At 45.3% G+C, this 19,575-nt stretch overlaps 1 protein-coding gene across 3 annotated transcripts in view; it reads right to left on the reverse strand.

The window, feature by feature from the left end:
- The window catches only part of MAPKAPK5 (MAPK activated protein kinase 5), a 32,503-nt gene extending 14,445 nt beyond the window's left edge, over window positions 1-18,058 (reverse strand). Inside the window, exons 1-6 of one of the 3 annotated variants that reach the window (XM_037511148.2) lie at window positions 17,297-18,058; window positions 7,784-7,857; window positions 6,925-7,000; window positions 5,612-5,709; window positions 2,027-2,135; window positions 514-603 (exon numbers count right to left, since the gene is read on the reverse strand). In XM_037511148.2, coding sequence (XP_037367045.1) covers window positions 514-603; window positions 2,027-2,135; window positions 5,612-5,709; window positions 6,925-7,000; window positions 7,784-7,857; window positions 17,297-17,332 — 483 coding nt within the window. In that variant the 5' untranslated portion in view covers window positions 17,333-18,058. The remainder of the gene's footprint in view (window positions 1-513; window positions 604-2,026; window positions 2,136-5,611; window positions 5,710-6,924; window positions 7,001-7,783; window positions 7,858-17,296) is intronic. The other 2 variants (XM_037511147.2, XM_037511149.2) reach the window with 2 other exon arrangements.
- Window positions 18,059-19,575: the final 1,517 nt, after the last annotated feature.

Consider the following 19,575-nt stretch of genomic DNA (forward strand, 5'->3'; position numbering starts at 1 on the left):
GTAAGGAATTTCTACCCACTCACAGTTAGCCTTGCTTTATAATTTATAAAGGCAGCGCTAAAATCAAGATCTTAAGTCAAATGCCCCCTGACCCTATCTCTTGGCCCATCATCTCTCCTCAATTTAGGGTATTGCTTCACTCTTAACATCAGCTTCATGACAGCCAGAGTGGAAAGAAAGGCACACCTTACCCAGGTCAACAACAAATACAACTCTTAAGTCGCAAGGTAATATTGAACATATAACAGCATATAGAGTCCTGCCCGTTCCCAAAGTCTCTCCAAATAATATCCAAAATCTTAAGTCCCACAAATATACATCAGCATCATCCAAAATGATCCAAAGCAGGATATGGAACAATTTCTCTGAGCCTCTACCAAGGCAAAAAGTGAGAAATGGAAACTGCCTGAAATATTGGCCTAGTTTCTTCATCGATTCAGAGCACTCCAAACACACACACCCCCATTCCTGATCTGCGCTAAGCACCAAAATAAAGAAAAACACGTCTCTCACCAAAGAGTTATCCTTGAAGAGCAGATTTTCAGGCTTGAGGTCTCTGTGTGCGATGTTTAACAAGTGACAGTGCTGTAGAGCCAAAGCTATCTGGAAAAAGACAGAATGGAGCAACCACTTCTTAGAAAAGATATCATTCAATGTCCCCAGTTTAGAGAATTCAGAATGTTTAAATAAAAAAAAAAATCCTTAATAAAATCAACCAAGACTGTGATCAGTTTTTAACTTTAAAGCAGAAATTAAGACTGGGTTTCAAGAAATAGAAATGAATTAAGTAGGGATGAGTTAGTTTAATGGCAGCCTGTACTGTGTTAAACAAAAAGTAAACAGTAGAACAATTCTCTGTCAGAATAAACTGTACAAAATGAGAAAAATGAAATGCTTTTACTTCCATTTGTCTGCCATGTGGCAAGCGCTGCAAAGAAAACACTGTGGCTGGCAGTGTCCAGCAGGCCTGGCTTTCCCGCAGCAGGGCAGCAGGCACTAATGCTGGCACAGAAGAGAACTCTCCAGGGAGCTCAACCTCAAGCTATACCTTCAAGAAAAATGGGAAGCAGCTGATGGGATTCTTCCACCTCATGTTCCAATTTGTTCAATGCACTTGTTGAAAATGTTGCCTGTTTAGGAGGATGTGAAGGGTTTCTGTTTTAGAGATTACCAGAGCTCATCACTCAGTCCTCATATTTGAAAATTACAAAGTATAATTTAAAAAATTAAACAGAAAGAACAAATACTACCTGTTCTTCAATGCTCAACATGAAACTGTCTTGGAATTCCAAGCACCCATTCCTCCCTACTAGAAAGGAGGCAGCAAAAAATGCTTGAAGCTCCTGAAAAACTTGGAAGAATTTTTAAGAACCAACTGGGCTATCCTTTCTGCTTTCATTTGCCTTGCTTACTTGGCCTGAGATAGGCCTTGAAGGTGTAGGCCTTCATCTCAAGAGTTATTCACAATTGGGTATCTAGTACTATTTGTTAAATAAATTATTTCTCTAGCAATAAAACGTGATGTCAAATTAGAGAATACAGCCAATTCTAATTCTCAAAGACCTTAGAATACTATTAAAATCTGAGGAAATGAGAAAAAGGTGACTCATAATTAAAAAGTATCTTGTATGCAAGTGTTTTAGAACTTATTTTTACACTGTACATATTTCAGAGGGTACAGTAACATTTTACTCAAAGTTCAATAACAGTTCTTAGAAGTTATATGTCTAAAGATATCTACAGTCTACAAAGGAGTTAAGTTTACCTTCCTTCCAGAATTTATTTAAATCTCACAATGGGCAAACAATTGACAGTCACTTAAGAATACAGTCCTGTTCCCCCACCCCCCAAGCATAAAACAGGTCACATTTCTCCTGTCAAGGCATCTTTTCTGATTACATAACAAAGCAGGCAATGAGAGATCAAATAGAGCTTTTCTTCAAGCTTTCTTTTATTCCCTCCAATGAAATTGTGCTTGTTAACCAACACTGTTGGCAGTTTGATTGGTACCCGGGGGTTAACTTGCCTGCTTTGTTACTTGGCTGGCTTGCTTCTCTGTAAAGTGCCGGTGCTGGCTGATTCTGTGAAATAGCTCTCCCCCTTCCATCATCTCCATTACAATTAAGAGTCGAGCCCTGTTTGAAAGCATTTGATTTTGTTAAGTTTAAAAAAAAAAAAAAAAACTGAAACATTAAGTACCTAAAGATACCTCATCTGCAAAGTATGTAACTACTTCCTGAGTCCAGTCCTACCAAGCCAGCCCCTTTGCATTGAACCCCTTGTCACTACCAACCAGACACTAAGGATAAGGGACATCCATGAGGTTAAACTTTCTGAGAAGCCAAAATTGGAGCAAAATTACTAGCTTTGAAGACAATGATCCTTCTGAAGATACAACTTGTTACTACTAGATGTTAAAGAGTTGGCAATGTTTGAAGTGACATGTTTGGCATATGCATTTTAAGGTACCTAGACTGAAAGTGTATTGAAAACAGATTATGACTTGATGTAGGACATGCACTTCAAGTTATTTGGCCAGGTGTTGGACTGTCCTGGTTACTGATTCTGTGTGTGTGTGTGTGTCCATTCCCCACACTCACTCCATTAATTTTCCAAATGACCCACAGCATGCCCAAGAAGACAGCTGGAAAGAGCTACACAGCTATTAAATAAGAGCAAAATTTTCAGGTTCTAAAAAAAAAAATCTGATTTTTGGTTACCATTTTTTTATATAAATGCCTCCAACTTCTATCCAAATGCTTTCACCAACAGAGCACAGTTGTGAGCAATAACCATTTGATTTCCCATTTGCTTTAACAAATCTGTCTTCTTTCTCCACCCAGAAAACTACCTGCCCTTTTCAAGCCCTGGTCCCCACATAATAGCTCTGTGAGACACTTGCCTCTCTAGTTTATAGGTAGCAGCTCTCCTTTGTATATTCAAAATATTTTAAGGATGCCTCTCTGTGGCTACATGGTTACATGATTGGGATGATAGATTGACACCTGAGCCTCCCCAACACAAACCATGACTTAATTTAATTTTGAATTCCCTGAAAGAGACTTAGACTGTCACCCATTTGTCAGTTAAAATGATACTGTTGATTTCTTCTTTTAAAATGAATATCAGACTAAGCAATAAGGGCTTTCTGACACAACCTCTAAGATTTTGTGTAGGGTGAGGTAAAAAGTATCAGGCTTTTCTGCCCTCCCGCCATCAGGATAGATGATGGAACGCTGTGGTCCTGAATGCATGCCTGATGGCAGGCACCTGGAGTAGGGTGTGGGCATATGTAGATGGGATTCACCTGGGCTGAGACTGGGCTTTTAAGGGCAGCGTCACAGGGACACCAGCAGAAGCAGAGAAGCAGAAGCATGAGAGAAACAGAGAGAACGGGAGAGAAAGCCAGAGAGCCCAGAGTGAAAACTAGAGTGAAGAGGCCTGCCAGCCTTCCAACCCCCGCCACCACCCCTACCTGCCATGTACCTGGTAAATCCCGATAAAAGCCTGCAAAAGCCACCAAAGGCTCCAGGACTCCTCCTTTACCCTGTCTGCTGGATCAGAAAACCTGCCCTGTGTCCTTCCTGCCTTTACAATTGGCGTAAGTCAGCAAGATGAGCTATGCAGATGGGTATGGAGCCCTCCGAAGACCTGGAGGGACTAAGGAGTAGCAGACTGTTTGCCTGTGACAACGCTAGACGTGTCATGGCAGCACAGGAGATGGACAAGGTCCGGGAGCTGCAGGAAGAGACCTCACCTGGAGGAGGAGACACCTGAGAGGACCAGCCAACGACCCCCAAGGCAGCAAGAATCGTTGGGGAAGAAAGGACCACGATTCAGAGCTCCCCAGTGTGGACAAAGAGAAAAGCCGATGAACTTGGACTAATGGACTAACAATCCCACCAGAAGGCAGAGGACCTTGGCAAGTTTGATATGTTTTGGGGACTCTGGGGGAGGACGGTATTGTTTGTACACCCCAAGAGATGGGAATCTGGGGGTGGCCAGTGCGCCTTGGTGGCGAAAAGCAGCCAGTATATTGCCCAACGGCTAGGCAGAAAAGAGAAAGCCAACTGAGAAGGCAAAAGCTGGTGCTAAGTTTGGGAAGCCCTGAGCGGCTGTTAAGCACTATGTAAGCTGAAGAAGACCAGTGAGTCTCTTAACATCACCTGTGGGTGATGCCCTGCTCACAGTTGAGTGAGGGTGAGGAACTGAGGAGCCCGTCCTTGGGGGATGGGTGGGGAACGTGGCTTGGGGTGGAGCTCAAGCCTAAGAGGGGACCTAAGAGAGGCTGCATGTGGAGTTTGGATCCCCGACCCGTGTACTTGTGCAATGGGTTGGCCTGAGTGCAGGGGTCTGCGAGTCGCATTGTGGCTATGAAAGCCGAGTGCTGGAGCAACCACAGACAGAAACTCTGAGGGTTGGCGATTACCCCCAAAGAGTAAAGAATCGCCAATCCAAGAGTGAATGCATCCTGGGGGTGGGTGCTGTGTGTGGCTTGTGGCCAAGACCACAGCCAGAGAAGGCCAGGAAGCCTGATGGCTCCTGGTGTGTTACGGCAGATGCCGTGAGTGGTTCCCTTCTCTCACATGAGCAGTGCCTTCAGCAGCAGAAGTGGTGGATTATCTGCTGGTGCCAATAATTGTCTTTTGCCACTAGGTTGGTGCCCTGCCTGGACTTATTTGTGTTCTGTTATATTGTGATATATTTCATTTGTTTTTGTGGGCCATGGCTGCAGTGTTCTATTGCCAAGAGAAATGTGTATGACTTGTATAGACTGTCTGGCAGAAAACCCTGAGGGGGTGGATTGTAGGGTAAGGTAAAAAGTATCAAGCTTTTCTGATACTTTAGGATAGATGAAGGAACTCTGTGGTCCTGAATGCATGCCTCATGGCCGGCACCTGGAATAGGGTGTGGACTAGCCTGCAAAATGTAGATGGGATTCACCTGGGCTGACACTGGGATTTTTTTTAAGGGCAGCATTGTGGGGACGCCAGCAGAAGCAGAGAAGCAGAGAGCCCAGACAGAGTGAGGAGTTGCTGGGGACTGGGAGGCTGGCAGTCCCCACCTGCCGCGTGCCTGGTAAATCCCAATAAAGGCCTGCAAAAGCCACCGAGGGCTCCAGGACTCCTTTACCCCGTCTGCTGGATCAGAAAACCTGCCCTGTGTCCTTCCTACCTTTACACTTTGCTAATAATATTTGCTAATAATAATAATATTTCACTGACATGAAATAGTTCCTCATTAAATGCTTTATTTGAACGTGAAAGTAATCATAGTAGTCGGGAGGCAGGGAGTGGGTGGGGTGTGGAGGAAACAAGTGGGTAGCTGTTGATATTGAGTGATGGGTACCTGGGAATTCACTACATAATTCTGTCTGCTTTTACAAATGTTTAACATTTTCAAAAAAAAAAAAAAAAAGCAAAGGAGCATAAAGAAAGGGAGGCAGGCAGGGATGGAGAGAAAGCAGGCGGGGTGACAGGGTGAGGAGAGCAGGAGCGGGGGCGGGGACGGGGGAAGAGAGAAGGGGAGCGGGTGAGGCCCCACTGCACCCTGGCACCCTGGCCCGCGTACCGAGAGGTGGGCACGTGGGAATGACTGAGCAGTGTCTTACCTGGGGCTGGACTCATGAGGAAACTGTACACTGTTAGCAAACACTTCAATAATCTGAACTATATTTGGGTGTGTGGCACACATCATGTGCAGACGTACCTTGAAGAGAACAGAGGAAACATTTCTGTACATAGGGAAGGCCAATATCTCTCCGAATTCCCCTGAAGCACTGAGCACACTAGGTGAAAGGGAATAGCCTATTACAGTAAAAACCTTATCACCTAAAATCATGTAGGAAAAAAAAAATGTTTCATACACAGATTATCTAAATAAAATAAAACCTCGCCAACAGATTTACTTTGTACTGTCCTATGAACAAATGAAAAACAGCAATAAGGGCCTCCCTGGTGGCACAAGAGTTTAAGATGAAACCTATGAAGCCGTTCGCAGCCTCTGCAGCATGAGTTCGATCCCCGGCCGGCCAGGGAGCAACCCACATGGTGCAGCAGACCTCTCCTGACTCGCCCGCTGCTCCCTTCAGCAGTGTACTTCAGTCAATCTACCTGTTCTGTTCCCCACTCTGTGGTGAATCCTCTCCCATCTCTGTCCTATACCCTAGCTCTTGTATGCATAAATAAATCTTAAAAAAAAAAATTAGCAATAATTCATTTTATTTCAGAAATTATTCATAATTTTTAACAAAAGGACAAGTCTTTCATTGCAGTTTAACATGTCATCATTTTATCCAGGTAATTGAAAACAAATGCACATTCTCAGAGCCCTCGAAGAGCCCATGTTCAAGACACCATTTGCCAGACTCATGCTATCTCATCTACTTCCTTCAAGGACCTTTTCCAGTAAGCAAAAGTTGAAATACATCTGAATGTTTCGGGGAACAAGAATCACATTAATTGAAAAGGAATAAGAAGTGGCCATGACAGAGGTAGGTCTCTTTATAAAGATAACACACGAATAAAAGGGGTAGGATTCCTTACACATCTCTGGATTCTCTCTAAGCAGCTACCTTACTTGCAAGAAGGATGTCTTTTTTTTTTTAATTTATTTATTTATACAAGAACCGGGGTACAGGCCAGATTCATGGGAGGGTGAGAGGACCCACCAGAGACAGAGCAGGGAACAGAACAGGCAAGACTGACGAAATACACTGCTGAGGGGAGCAGCGGGCGCGACAGGAGAGGTCTGTTGCGCCATGTGGGATTCTCCCCGGCTGGCCAGGATTGAACCAGCGCCGCAGAGGCTGTTGACAGCCTCACAGCGCAGCACTCAACCACCTGCGCCACCAGGGGAGGCCCCAAAAAGGAAGTCTTAAGGCACGTCAATTATTTAGACAAGCAAGGCAATAAAAGACCATACCTCATTTCTAGCTTTTGGACGATCAAAAAGAATTTTCAGTGCAAACCGTTCTTGAGTAGATTTCTTCACACAGACTCTAGAATTGTAGGGGGAAAACTGTATTAAAATCAAAACGAACAGGTTTATTCTTTGAAAACTGTAATTCTAATGAGAATATATCCAGGTGCATGAGAACAAACTTGCCCCAGAATCACAGGCAGAGAGGCAGAGAAACAGCTTTCACGTCCTTCTCAAACCACTGTGTAGGAGCCCGGTAAAACCAAGTTCAGGCTAGCAGAAAAGGAATAATGGCTTGGGGACTACAGGTGACTCTCAGTGACTCGTCTTGACATCTACAGTGAGTCTATTTTGTAGATAATGTGATGCTGTCATTTTACTATATGTCCAAATGATGAGAACAGACTTAACAAATACCTCCTCTTGGGCCTCCCCGGTGGCGCAGCGGTTGAGCGCTGGGTTGCGAAGCTGCCCGCAGCCTCTGCGATGCCAGTTCGATCCCAGGCTGCTCCCCGGCCACCGGAGGAGGGTCCCACATGGCGCGCAGACCTCTCCTGCCGCCCGCTGCTCCCCTCAGCAGTGTCCTTCGGTCCTTCTGACTGCTCTGCTCCCCGCTCTGGCTCTGATGAATTCTCCCACCCTCCCGCGCTTCTGACTGTACCCAGTGCTTGTATAAATAAATAAATAAACAAACAAATAAATAAATCTTTAAAAAAAAAAACAAATACCTCCTCTTAAAATTAAAATGAAAAAATTAAAGCTATGTCACAAAATGCCACACCTGATGCTTCCAGTTTAAAATATATTTCGGATGGTCCATTTCAGGGTAATGTTACCAGAGTTCACACCTGGGGAATCTTACCTAACTGGACCACTGATTCCAGCTCCCAGCTTCTGAGTCCAATTGATATTGTATTCCTCTAAAATGGAGGTTTCCTATTAATGTAAAAGAGGGAGAGAATGATTTTCCAATTAAAAAGTTGAATAATTGGGCCTCCCCAGTGGCACAGGCGGTTGAGTGCAGCTCTGTGAGGCTGTCTGCAGCCTCTGCGGCACCAGTTTGATCCCAGTTGGCCGGCGACGGTCCCACATGGCGAGGCCAACCTCTTCTGTAGCGCCCGCTGCTCCCCTCAGCAGTTTATTTCGTCAGTCTGCCTGTTCTGTTTCCTGCTCTGTCTCTGGTAAATCCTCACACCCTCCCACGCATTTGGCCTGTGCCCAGTTCTTGTATAAATAAATCTTTAAAAAAAAAAAAAGTTGAGGGCCTCCCCGGTGGCGCAGCGGTTGAGCGCTGGGTTGCGAAGCTGCCCATAGCCTCTGCAGCGCCGGTTCGAGCCCCGGCTGCTCCCCGGCTGCTCCTGCAACCCGCTGCTCCCCTCAGCAGTGTACTTCGGTCCTTCTGCCTGCTCTGGTCCCTGCTCTGGCTCTGGTGGATTCTCTCGCCCTCCCGCGCTTCTGACTGTACCCAGTGCTTGTATAAATAATAAATAAATAAATCTTAAAAAAAAAATTAAAAAGTTGAGGGCCTCCCCGGTGGCGCAGCGGTTGAGCGCTGGGTTGCAAAGCTGCCTGCAGCCTCTGCAGCACCGTTGATCCCCGGCCACCAGGCGAGGGTCCCACATGGCGCGCAGACCTCTCCTGCCACCCGCTGCTCCCCTGAGCAGTGTACTTCGTCCGTCTGCCTGTTCTGCTCCCTGCTCTGGCTCTGGTGAATCCTCTCACCCTCCCGTGCTTCTGACTGTACCCAGTGCTTGTATAAATAAATAAATCTTTTTTAATTGAATAATTAAGCAGGGATGGAACAATGGATTATTTTATCACTCACAGCTCATCTTCAGAAAGAATCTGATAAACAGAACTTTGTGTTCTGTAGGTTTTTAATTAGAAATTTTGTCTAAATGACTAGGTTAGACATTATTAACTGATAAAAGAAAAAACAAAAACTTCAGGATAAAATTCTTCAGTTCATCTACAAGATCCATTTGAACAGAAACTTGGTACTTTTTCTGGAGTGCGGGGTAAGATAGGCTTTTAAAATGCTTCATTATTCATACTTATTTGCTAAAACAATCAAGTAGTATTTTTGAGACTCCAGAAAGACTGGTTTGATAAATGTTGTTATGCTATAGAGGCCTATATTCTAGAATAAGTGTATGAAATTGTTGGAATAACCGATAAATTCAAAGTTAAAAGTTCATGTAAAATTCCAGAAAGTAATTCCAGAAAGTCTCTACAGTTTAATGCAAGTTTTTAGGGAATTCTTGTCTAGTCACTGTATGTTGCACTTCCGCTGCCATATATTTTTAGGCAAGAAAGCCATATATTTAAATTCTGATAGACCAAAATTCGTTTTTCAGGGTTCTACAGGTAAAATAGGAAACCAACTATAGACCTTGAGAAACTAGGCCAAAACTCGTAAGACTTTCTAATTGCTTTATTGCAATGAAAATCTAACAAGGCCATATTTGACAATAGAAACCTGATTCCCAGTTTATGGGGGTAGGATATTTGTCTATTAACACACATGCACTGAGAGTTCATTTGTGCCAGACACCAGGCTACGTTCAGAAGTGAAAACAGCTCCTGCCCAATGAATGTGTGTATTAAACAAGCTTAGAATACCCTTCATCTCCACCCCTTTCTGATTCTGAATGAAAGTCTTCATCATACAATAAATACTCCATAACTTTGGCATGAACAACGAGAAAGGTGGACTAAAGTCAGATGGTGGAGGGAGACTGTTGAGAGGGATGGGCAAGATTACACAAACTGACTTCAGAAAATGAGGGGTTAAGGAGTTTGCCAAGGTCACAGTGAGTTATAAGCACTAACAAGACTAGAAGCAATGGCTTTGGCCTTTTCCCCAACACCATTCTGGTGTCAAAGGAAACAGCCCAGGTGCCAGCATGAAAGTTAGGGACAAATCTTGCCCAATCAAGGAGGTGGCAGGCTCTGTCTCCATTCACCACCTCCTAAGCAGAACCCAAACCTATCCACTTAACCAGTCTACCTCTTTCAAGTTTCCACTACATAACTTGTTGGATTTAAGTGTTCAAGAAGACAGAGGTAAGAAGGAATTATAGTCTAAGCTTCAGTAGAAAAAAATCTTTTGCCAAACCCCTCCTCTCAACTCTAATGAAAACATAGGAAAGACTCAGTTGGAAAAAGAGATACAGTCTATGAAATTTGAATGATCTGATCAAAGAACTGTTCATCCCTGTTCCTGGAATGTGAAAATAACATTAGATCAAATTCTTCATTGTACTGGTGTTTATCAGTATCTGTCTGGTGGACAGCCAAGGTAGTTCAGCTTGTAGAGGCTAGGACTGGGGTCTTGACACTGGTCTTGGCAGAAGGTAAGAGAGGTCAAGACGTGATTTCTGAACCACATTTTCCCCTGCACCAAAACACCTATGCCCATACTTCATCTGCTTCCCTCTTCTATCCCTTTCACCTTTTCCCTTTCTCCCCCTGGAGACCATTATCTTCTTTTTGCAGAGCTCAAATTTTTATTCCTTCCACTGTTTATGTATAATCGGCTTATGTATAATCGGCTTGGTGTTATTTATATTCCACAGATGAGCAACACCACCCGAAATCTGTCTTTCACGCTATGCCTGATTTCACTCAACATAATCACTCTAGGTCCATTCATTTTGTCCCAAATGCCACCATTTCATCATTCTTCACAGCTGTGTAATATCCCATTGACTATATGCTCCATAGCTTCTCTATCCATTTATCTGTTGAAGAGTACTTGGGTTGATCCCATGACTTGTGCTGCTATGTACGTAAATGTAAACAAATCTTTTCATATTAGCTTTTTTATTGTTATTTGTATACCTAATAGAGATATTGCTGGGTCATACAAAACTTCTATTATTTTCTTGAGAAATTTCCACACTATTTTCCAATCTGGCTATGCCAGCCTGCATTCCCACCAACAGTGGATGAGAGTTCCTTTTTCATCACAACCCACCAACATTAGTTAATTCTGTTCTTTTTTGTATGGGCCATTCTCACAAGGGCCAGGTAGTATCGATGTGGTTTTAATTTGCATTTCTCTTATAATAAATGATGAACATTTTTTCATATGTCTGTAGGTCATCTGAATGTCTTGTTTAGAGAAGTGTCTACTGATGTCCTTTGCCCGTTTTTCAATTGGGTTGTTTCTCTGTTGTTGCACGGTGTCTTTGTAATGTTGGAGACTAATCCCTTGTCAGATGGATGGTATACAAATACTTTTTTCCCATTCTGTAGGTTGTTTTCTGTTTTTTGTGACCATTTCTTTGGAGGTACAAAAGCTTTTTAAGTTTGATATAGTCCCACTTGTCTATTTTTTGCTTTTGTTCCCCTTGCTGTTGGGGTTAGATTCCCAAATACCTCTTTGTGGTAGATATCCTGTAATGCTTCTTTTAAGTATTTTATTTTCTTTTAAGTACTTTATGGTTTCTGTTCTTATGTCCAAATCTTTAATCCACTTTGAATTAATTTTTGTATGCGGAGATAAATATGGGTCTTGCTTTATTTTTTGCGTGTGGCTTTCCATGCTTCCCAGTACGATTTATTAAAAGTATGAAAACTTTTCTCCATAGTATGGTTGTAACTACTTTGTCAAAGATTTACTGTCCATATTTATATGGCGTTATCTCTGGGCTATCAATTCTGTTGCATTGGTCTGATTTTTCTGTGTTTGTTCCCCCACTACACTGCTTTGATTACTGTTGCTGTGTGATATTGTTTGAAGTCAGGATACGTGATGCCTTCATTTTTTCTTTTCTCTCAAGATTGCTTTAGCTATTTGGAGCCTTTTGTTGTTCCATATAAATTTGATAATTGAGTGTTCTGTTTCCTTGAAAAAAAAAATCACTGATATTTTGATATGTATTACATTAAAACTGAACCACATTTTCTTATACCTCTTGTCCTCTTTCCCAGGTTTTATTCTTGCACCTTTGTTGATGGTGCCATAAGCACTAACCAGAGCTATAAATTCACTAAATCCAGCTGGACAAAAATAACAATCTAACACCTGGCAACCAGTCTATGTAGAGATGGCATATTCTCTCACACATTTTAATGACAAAGAAAGTAGGAATGCATAGCTCAATTAAATCACTTTACTAAGGGAAATTATTTCTACTTCAAAGGCATCAATGAAAATCACATTGGCTGGGTTCTGCTAAAGAAATAATACATGGCCTTAAATTAGTAAAGATATTGATTCAGGGCCTCCCCGGTGGCGCAGCGGTTGAGCGCTGGGTTGCGAAGCTGCCCGCGGCCTCTGCGGTGCCGGTTCGATCCCCGGCTGCTCCCCGGCCACCGGAGGAGGGTCCCACATGGCGCGCAGACCTCTCCTGCCGCCCGCTGCTCCCCTCAGCAGTGTACTTCGGTCCTTCTGCCTGCTCTGCTCCCCGCTCTGGCTCTGGTGAATTCTCTCACCCTCCCGCACTTCTGACTGTACCCAGTGCATGTGTAAACAGAACAAACAAACAAATAAATAAATAAATAAACATGCCTCTATAAAAAAAAAAAAAAAAAAGATATTGATTCATGAAATGAAATAAACTACAGCAAATTACAACTCAGGCAAATGTAGCCATTGTACATTTTTGTAAATATTATTTAGTATATAAACACTGAATATTTATATATAATAATGTAATAAATACTGCATTAGGAAAATATCCAGCAACTATAATATGTAAATGTATCAAATATGCTGTACACCTTTACACAATGTGACATGCCAAATTTTTCTAAGAAAAATTCAACTATAAGCATTAGAGACACCCTTTAGATTTGAAGATGCAAATAAAAGAGTTTCAACAAATGGTGCTTAGAAAATTGTACATCCACATGCAAAGGACAAAGGTGGACCCTTACGCAAAAATGAACTCAAAATGAATGAAACAATATAGTATATGGTATGCACCTGAAACTTATAATCCATGTCACTTCAATGGTTATACAAAAAAAATACCCAAATTATTTTTTTCCACAATATGGAATCAGTGTTTGATCGAATTCTTACAAAGCTTGGTGGATACATAATAAAAGATTAGAATATATTTCAGTATTAAATTGAAATAATTTTAGCTTACTTATTTTGGATTATCCAAACTCGTATTTTTTTCCTCAATATGATTGTGTGAGAATTTAATGTAGTGTTTTTCTCCAAAGAACTGAGAATGGAAAGTTTAGACGAGGGACATTATCCCTGTGGCAAAGAGTTCATTTGTGCTCAAGGGTGGTGCCAGCATAACTTTTTTTTTTTTTGCATTTTTTAAAATTACTTTTTAATGAAGTACAATTGTTTTGCATCCTTGTTAATATTTTTTTTTTTTTTTTAAATTTTCTAGAGGCATGTCTTATTTATTTATCTATTTGTTTGTTTGGTTTATACATGCACTGGGTACAGTCAGAAGCCGGGAGGGTGAGAGAATTCACCAGAGCCAGAGCAGGGAGCAGAACAGGCAGAAGGACCGAAGTACACTGCTGAGGGGAGCAGCGGGCGGCAGGAGAGGTCTGCGCGCCATGTGGGACCCTCCTCCGGTGGCCGGGGAGCAGCTGGGGATTGAACCGGCGCTGCAGAGGCCGCGGGCAGCTTCGCAACCCAGCGCTCAACCGCTGCGCCACCTGGGAGGCCCTCTTGTTAATATTTTGACAGTACAGGATTTCTCCCCTCAGGTAGCTCCCCAGCAGCAAAGCAGCCAGCCCTCCACCATAGTCCATATTATATTCTTCCCCTCTCTTCTCCCTCGGCCTCTGGAGGTCTCAAAAGTGGTAAGCTTTCAAGGGTTGACTTTAATGTGTTTCCTTCCAATAGCATTAATCACTATGGAAATGCAAATTAAAATCACAATGATGGCTGCTAAAACAGACAATAGCAAACATTTATGAGAAATGTAAGAAAAAGTAGACCCTTGGACACGACTAGTGGGAAGGAATAATGATAAAGCCACTTTGGAAGTGTCTTGGTTTCTTAAAAAGTGAAACAAATTTGCCAGACTACCCAGTAATTCCACACTTATGTATTTACCCAGACAAAATTAAAACATGTGTTCACACAAAATGTGTATGGGAAAGTTTTGTTTTATCCTTTTATCTATAGTAGCTAAAAACTGGAGACAATCTAAATGTCCATCAATTGGAGATGAATAAACAAGACTATTGTTCAACAATTAAAAGAAACAAACTAATGGGCCTCCCCTGGTGGTGCAGCAGTTGAGCACTGGGCTGCGAGGCAGCCTGCAGCCTCTACAGAGTGGGTTCGTTCTGGGGCCGCCAGCAAAGGTCCCACCAAAAAAAAAGGAACAAACTACTAGTGCACTCTTATGGACAACCTGAAAAGTAGCCAAACACAGGAATGTGCGTGGGTATGTTTCATTAATTTGGATTTTCTAGAGAAGACAAAACTAGTGACAGAAAGCAAGTGAGGGACTATTCTGGCTCAGGGAATGGGAATACAGGCAGATTATGAAGAGGAAGAAGGAACTTTCTAGAGGGAATGAAAATATTCTAAAGCTGGATTATGATGATGGCTTCACAATAACTTTACTAAAAGTTACTGAATTCTACACTTAACAGGTTTAGCTCTGAGCCTCAGAAGTAGTGACATCATGAAGCTCCAGCACTAGAGACAGAAATAAGAAGACAGCACCTATCTTAGCCATTTGGCCTGATCCTAAAAGTTTTAAGAGCCATAAGCTGACTGTTCTCAGGTAAGCAGCACAAGCTTAAGAGCTATGTGGTTAGAGCCCAGAGACAACTTTTCCAGTTGAACTCTAGGCAGCTCAGTTTTCATCATGAGGGACAGCCTCAAAAAAAGCAAAACAATGACTACAACATAGTGTCACAGACCCAAAGTTTTATTTGATGTGATGCTGGTTTGCTTCCAAGTCAATGTTAGTTGTCAGATCAGATATTTTCAACTCTACTAGTCTGTATTGGCTGGACACACCCAAATTAGCTACAAGATTCACTACTTGTCAAGTGCATGAAGAAAACCTTACTATTTTAAGAAAATTAGGTTGGGCAATCAACTGACTAAAGAAAATCATAACTGTTTCTAAACCACTTCAGTCGCTGTAAGCTAATTTCATCAATCCTTTACTAAGCGCTAGGTATCGTAAGTACATTTGGTTAGGTATTGTGCGGTCAGGCATTACGCGAGGTGTTGTAAGACATCCCTGCATATCCTGAGAAGACTGGTGCTAGGGCCCCCTTGGATATGAAAATCCAGATATTCAAGTCCCTTATATAAAATGACATCGCGTTTGTATATAGCCTGCACACACCCTCCCACATACTTTAAACAATCTCCAAATAACTAATTATACCTAACGCTATGTAAATGTTATGTAAACAGATGCTACCCTGTACTGTTTAGGGGATAAGGGAAAAAAGTATACACAAGTTTGCTACTAATGTAGGCCTCACTTCACTTGTGGTTTGTTGAATCCCCAGAGGCAGAGACTGTGCTTATTATATCCTTAAAAAAATCTACAAGCTGGGAAGCATTTTATCATCTTTATTATGTATGAGGAAATCAAGGGAGGACAGGAATGAAGTGACTTACTCAAGAATACAACTAATCACAACTGATGAAATGGCAGGGATGAGATTTCAAGCCATGAGTCTCCCTAAATAAACCATTGTAACCACTAACACCGCACCCCAGTTACATATTTGCCCACTAGAATTCTGTCCCTCTTCTGCTCAGAACTCTCCCAGAGTCCCCTCTCCACTCAGAGACAAAGTTGTTCAAAGGTCTACAAGCCTCCGTGCTGCAGCTTCCCATTCCCTCTCTGTAACAATCTACACTGACCCACTGCGTTCCTGCCACTGTGCTTTCCTGGGTCACTCAGGCCTGTGACCACCCTTCAGTGCCTTTATACCTGCTGTTCCCACGGCCTGTAATCTTCTTCCCTGAGAAGGTGCAGGTTTGTTCAGAGTGGTGTGCAGATGTCACCTCCTCAGAGAGGCCCTCACTGACTATACTTCCTAAAATAATGTCTTCTCATCCTTTTAATGTGTTTATTATCTAATTCCACCACCTAGAATATAAGGCCCGGGAGAGCAGGGACATCTAGGTGCCTGGCTTTACACCTCTAGTGCCCAACATAGCACTTGGCACAAAGCAGAAAATACTTGTTGGATTGAAAAACCTGCCAGATTATGCTTTGATTCATAACCCAGTCATGTAACTTTAGTCAACAATTCAAGACCCTATACCAATAAATTCCAAGCCAAAAAGAAAAATGAATATATCAAAGCAGTCTTCTAGAAAACCTTTATTTCTTTTACAATTTGATCTTCCTTGATGTGTATGTTGTTTTTCAATGTCTCCTTTAAATGACAGGGTTGTTTTGGAGCTACTGATTATGAACTTTACCACCCCAAAAATTGTTACAAGTGTAAATTCTTAGTTACTGGTAAGGGTGATGATGATTTAAAGGGGACAATAACCCCAAGTTGTCTATGGAGGCCTCACCCTTAAGGGAATATTAAATTCTGAAATGCACTGAGTTGATTTAACACTGTAAAAATTAGTTATATATATATTCATATATATAAAACTTCAAACTTCAGTGTTCAAAACAGAAGATTAATTTCCTAGCTACAGCTAATTTTCTAACTGAATGCTTTAGTGATTCATAATTTGCCTATTTAATAAACAATAACAGTAAGGGGAAAAAAGGATTTCGGAAAAGTTGTCATTTTTATTTGGTCATTTTAGAACACACATATTTGCTTTTCTTTTGATTAACAGAGCAGTAAGTGACAGAACAATGTTAGCTCTTCCTAAATAAATTCAGTAGGTTCCCTAGGAGGAGAGGGAAGAGTAAAGAGGGCAGGGAAGGGGGAACACACGGGAAATTGAGAATCACACGGGAAACTGAGAATCACCTATTCGCCAAAGGGCAGGTTTTGTGAAAAAGCGAACCACCACCTCCTTCTGAAACTGCGGATTTCCAGAAGGATGGTTCAAAACAAATCGAGAGCGAGGGGTAAAGTCCAACGCTCCAAGTGGACTATTTGCAGATCATCCAGGGCAGAGGCTTGGGAAGCGATCGCACTTACAGTAGCAAAGCCCCCTCCCTCCCCCAGCAAGAATCTCCACGCCGCTCCCCTTTCATTCTAGCTGAGCACAAATCACGCCCCAGTATTACCAGGGAAGTTGAAGGAAGTCGGATGCCCCTCCCGAAACCAACAAACCCTCGGTCCCAGGGCGATAAAATGCAGTTCAAGGAATCCGGGAAGGCCGGGGTCGCTGCAACGTCTCACTCCAAGTTCTCTCTGCTTTCTGAGGCCGGACCCGAGAGGAATGCCACAGAGACAAAGCGGGGGGAAGGGGGCTTCTCCCCCTTACCTTGATGGCTTTTTCCATGTCGCTCTCCTCCGACATGCTCCGCGGGGGCCCCGCGGCCGGAGAGGCGCCGGCTGCGCAGCCGCCCGCTCCCACCGCGGCCACGGGAGCAGGGGGCTCGGGGCGCGGGCCCCTGGGGCTCCGGGAGAGGGGCGGCGGGCGCCCCCAGGGGCGGGCGGGGACGAGGAGCCCCGCGCCGGCTCCGCTTCGGCGGGCGGCCCTAAGCTGGCGGCGGCGGCGGTCCCTGAGGACGAGCCTTTGTGCTGGGCCCCGCGCGGCCGCCTCCCGGCCTCATCCCCCGCCGGGGAGGCAGGCTCCCCGGGCAGGGCGCGGGGGGAGGGCCCCGGCCCCGGGCGCCGCGCGGGGGCCTCGCGGGGCCGCCGCTTAGGCCCGGGCTCGCCAGGTCCCGACCACGAGCCTGCGCCTCCGCCTCCGCCGCCGGCACCGCCGCGAAGCCGAGGCCAAGCTCGCCGCCGCCGCCGCCGCTCCCGCCGCCGCTTCAGCGCCACACATCGCCGGGACTCCGGCGCCGGGCAGCCCCGCCGGCCGCCCGCCGGCCGGCGCCGCGCCCCGCCCGGACTCCGGGCCGCCCCTCCAGCCGCCCAACGCCAGGCCCCCACTGCGCCACGCGCCCCTCGCCGCCGGCCGCCGGGGCTGCCGAACCGCCCCCGAACCGCGCGGCTGCTTGCGGGCGCCCGCCGGGGCCTCCCCAGGCCGCGCCGCGTCCGGGACAGGCCCCCGGGCCCTTCGCCGCGCCGGCGCCGCCTGATGACGCCAGGGGGCGGGGCCGGGCGGCGCAACCCGCGTCGTCACCCCGCTCGGCGGCCGCGCCGCCTCCTTTCGGCGCCGAGATTTAAGCCGCCAGGGACGCCGCGGAGGGGACCGGGGGCCCCCGGGACGGAGAGGAGCGCGAGGCCCAGGCGGGGTGGCGGTAAGGCCCGGAGTTGTCGCGTGGTGCTTCGTGTGCGGAGCGCTAGCCGGACGCGGAGCGCTGGTCCCCCCGCCAGGTCCTTTTTCGCCCCGCGGCCGGCCGGTGCGGGAGGCCGGCGCCCGTCGCCCCTCGCAGACGGCGGAGGCCCGGACCGCGAGCTCAGCCCGCGCGCACCCCGGCCCCGGGCAGGGCGAGGCGCCCCGGGGCCCCAGCCGGCCTGCTCTGAGTAGCTTCAGCCATCCGCAGCGTGAAGACAAGGCATACTCTCGTGCGTGAGACCCTGCGTGAAAGGAGCTTTTCATACAGTTACTGTGCGGCGAGGAGAAGCGAAGGGAAGGAATGGAGAACACAGCTTTAAAGCCAGCACCCGAAGCTCCCCGTCCCTCTGGGTGCATGCCCGGCCGGACAGGGTTGGCCCAAAGCAGGGCCACTGAGGCTCGAAAGGCTGCCACGAATCTAAGGCACCACAAGGTGCCGGCCCACAGGAAAGGGGCAGAAGGGGCCAGACAAGTCTGAAAGGAAAAGAGCAAAAATCAATCCAGATAAACGCTGTCATTGTTAGCCTCCCCCCCCCCCCCCCCAAACACGGTCTCTCCTCATCCACAGTTACTTCAAGTGTCTCCTTCCATGTCCCCCAAGTCCCTGGTACAAGCGCAGATCCTTCACATGTCTCTCTGCTCCATGTCCTCTTCCAGGTCTCCTTCTGGCTCTCCATCCTTTTTCTCTTTGTCTCTACTCCAGCTGCTTCTCCTTCCTGCTCGGCTCCACCCTTCCTTGGATGGGGCAGAGAACCTGGAACCTCCCCTTTTCCTGGGGACCACCCTGTTACAAGCCAAGAAGAGGTCGAGTGGAAATTGGAAGCTAGGTCTGAGCTCCTTACACGTCACTAACAGCCTGTCAGAGGACCTTGCAGGAGCTTTGGACCAACCTTCTCTTGATGGCTCTTCATTCATGGACTTAATGATTTACTGAGCACCACTAATGATTGATTGTGTGCCAGGCCTTCTTGACATGGGGGAAACAGGCAGAACCAAACATGGCACTTGCTTGTGGATCTTGAAGGAAAAAAATGGGAAAAAACAGTTTGTAGATGTTATTATGAAGACAGTGAGCAGGGTGCTGAGGAAGAAGAATAACTGGATGTGGGGAGTTTTCCCTGTCAGGTGATCACGGAAGTTCTCTCTGGAGGTAATTTTGTAACAGACCTTTTAGGAAGGTGAAGTGTTTGTCCATTGGAAATAAGGGAAGCTATTTCTGGGCAGATGGAAAAGCAAGTGTAAGTCTTAAGGCAGAAACAAGCTAAATGTGGTCTAGCAGCAGTGAGGTTACTGGATTTAAAGAAGAGTAACTG

Source organism: Talpa occidentalis, unplaced genomic scaffold, assembly GCF_014898055.3.
Source record: "Talpa occidentalis isolate TD23 unplaced genomic scaffold, MPIMG_talOcc4v2.1 talOcc4.14, whole genome shotgun sequence".
In the NCBI taxonomy this organism is placed as follows: Eukaryota; Metazoa; Chordata; class Mammalia; order Eulipotyphla; family Talpidae; genus Talpa; species Talpa occidentalis.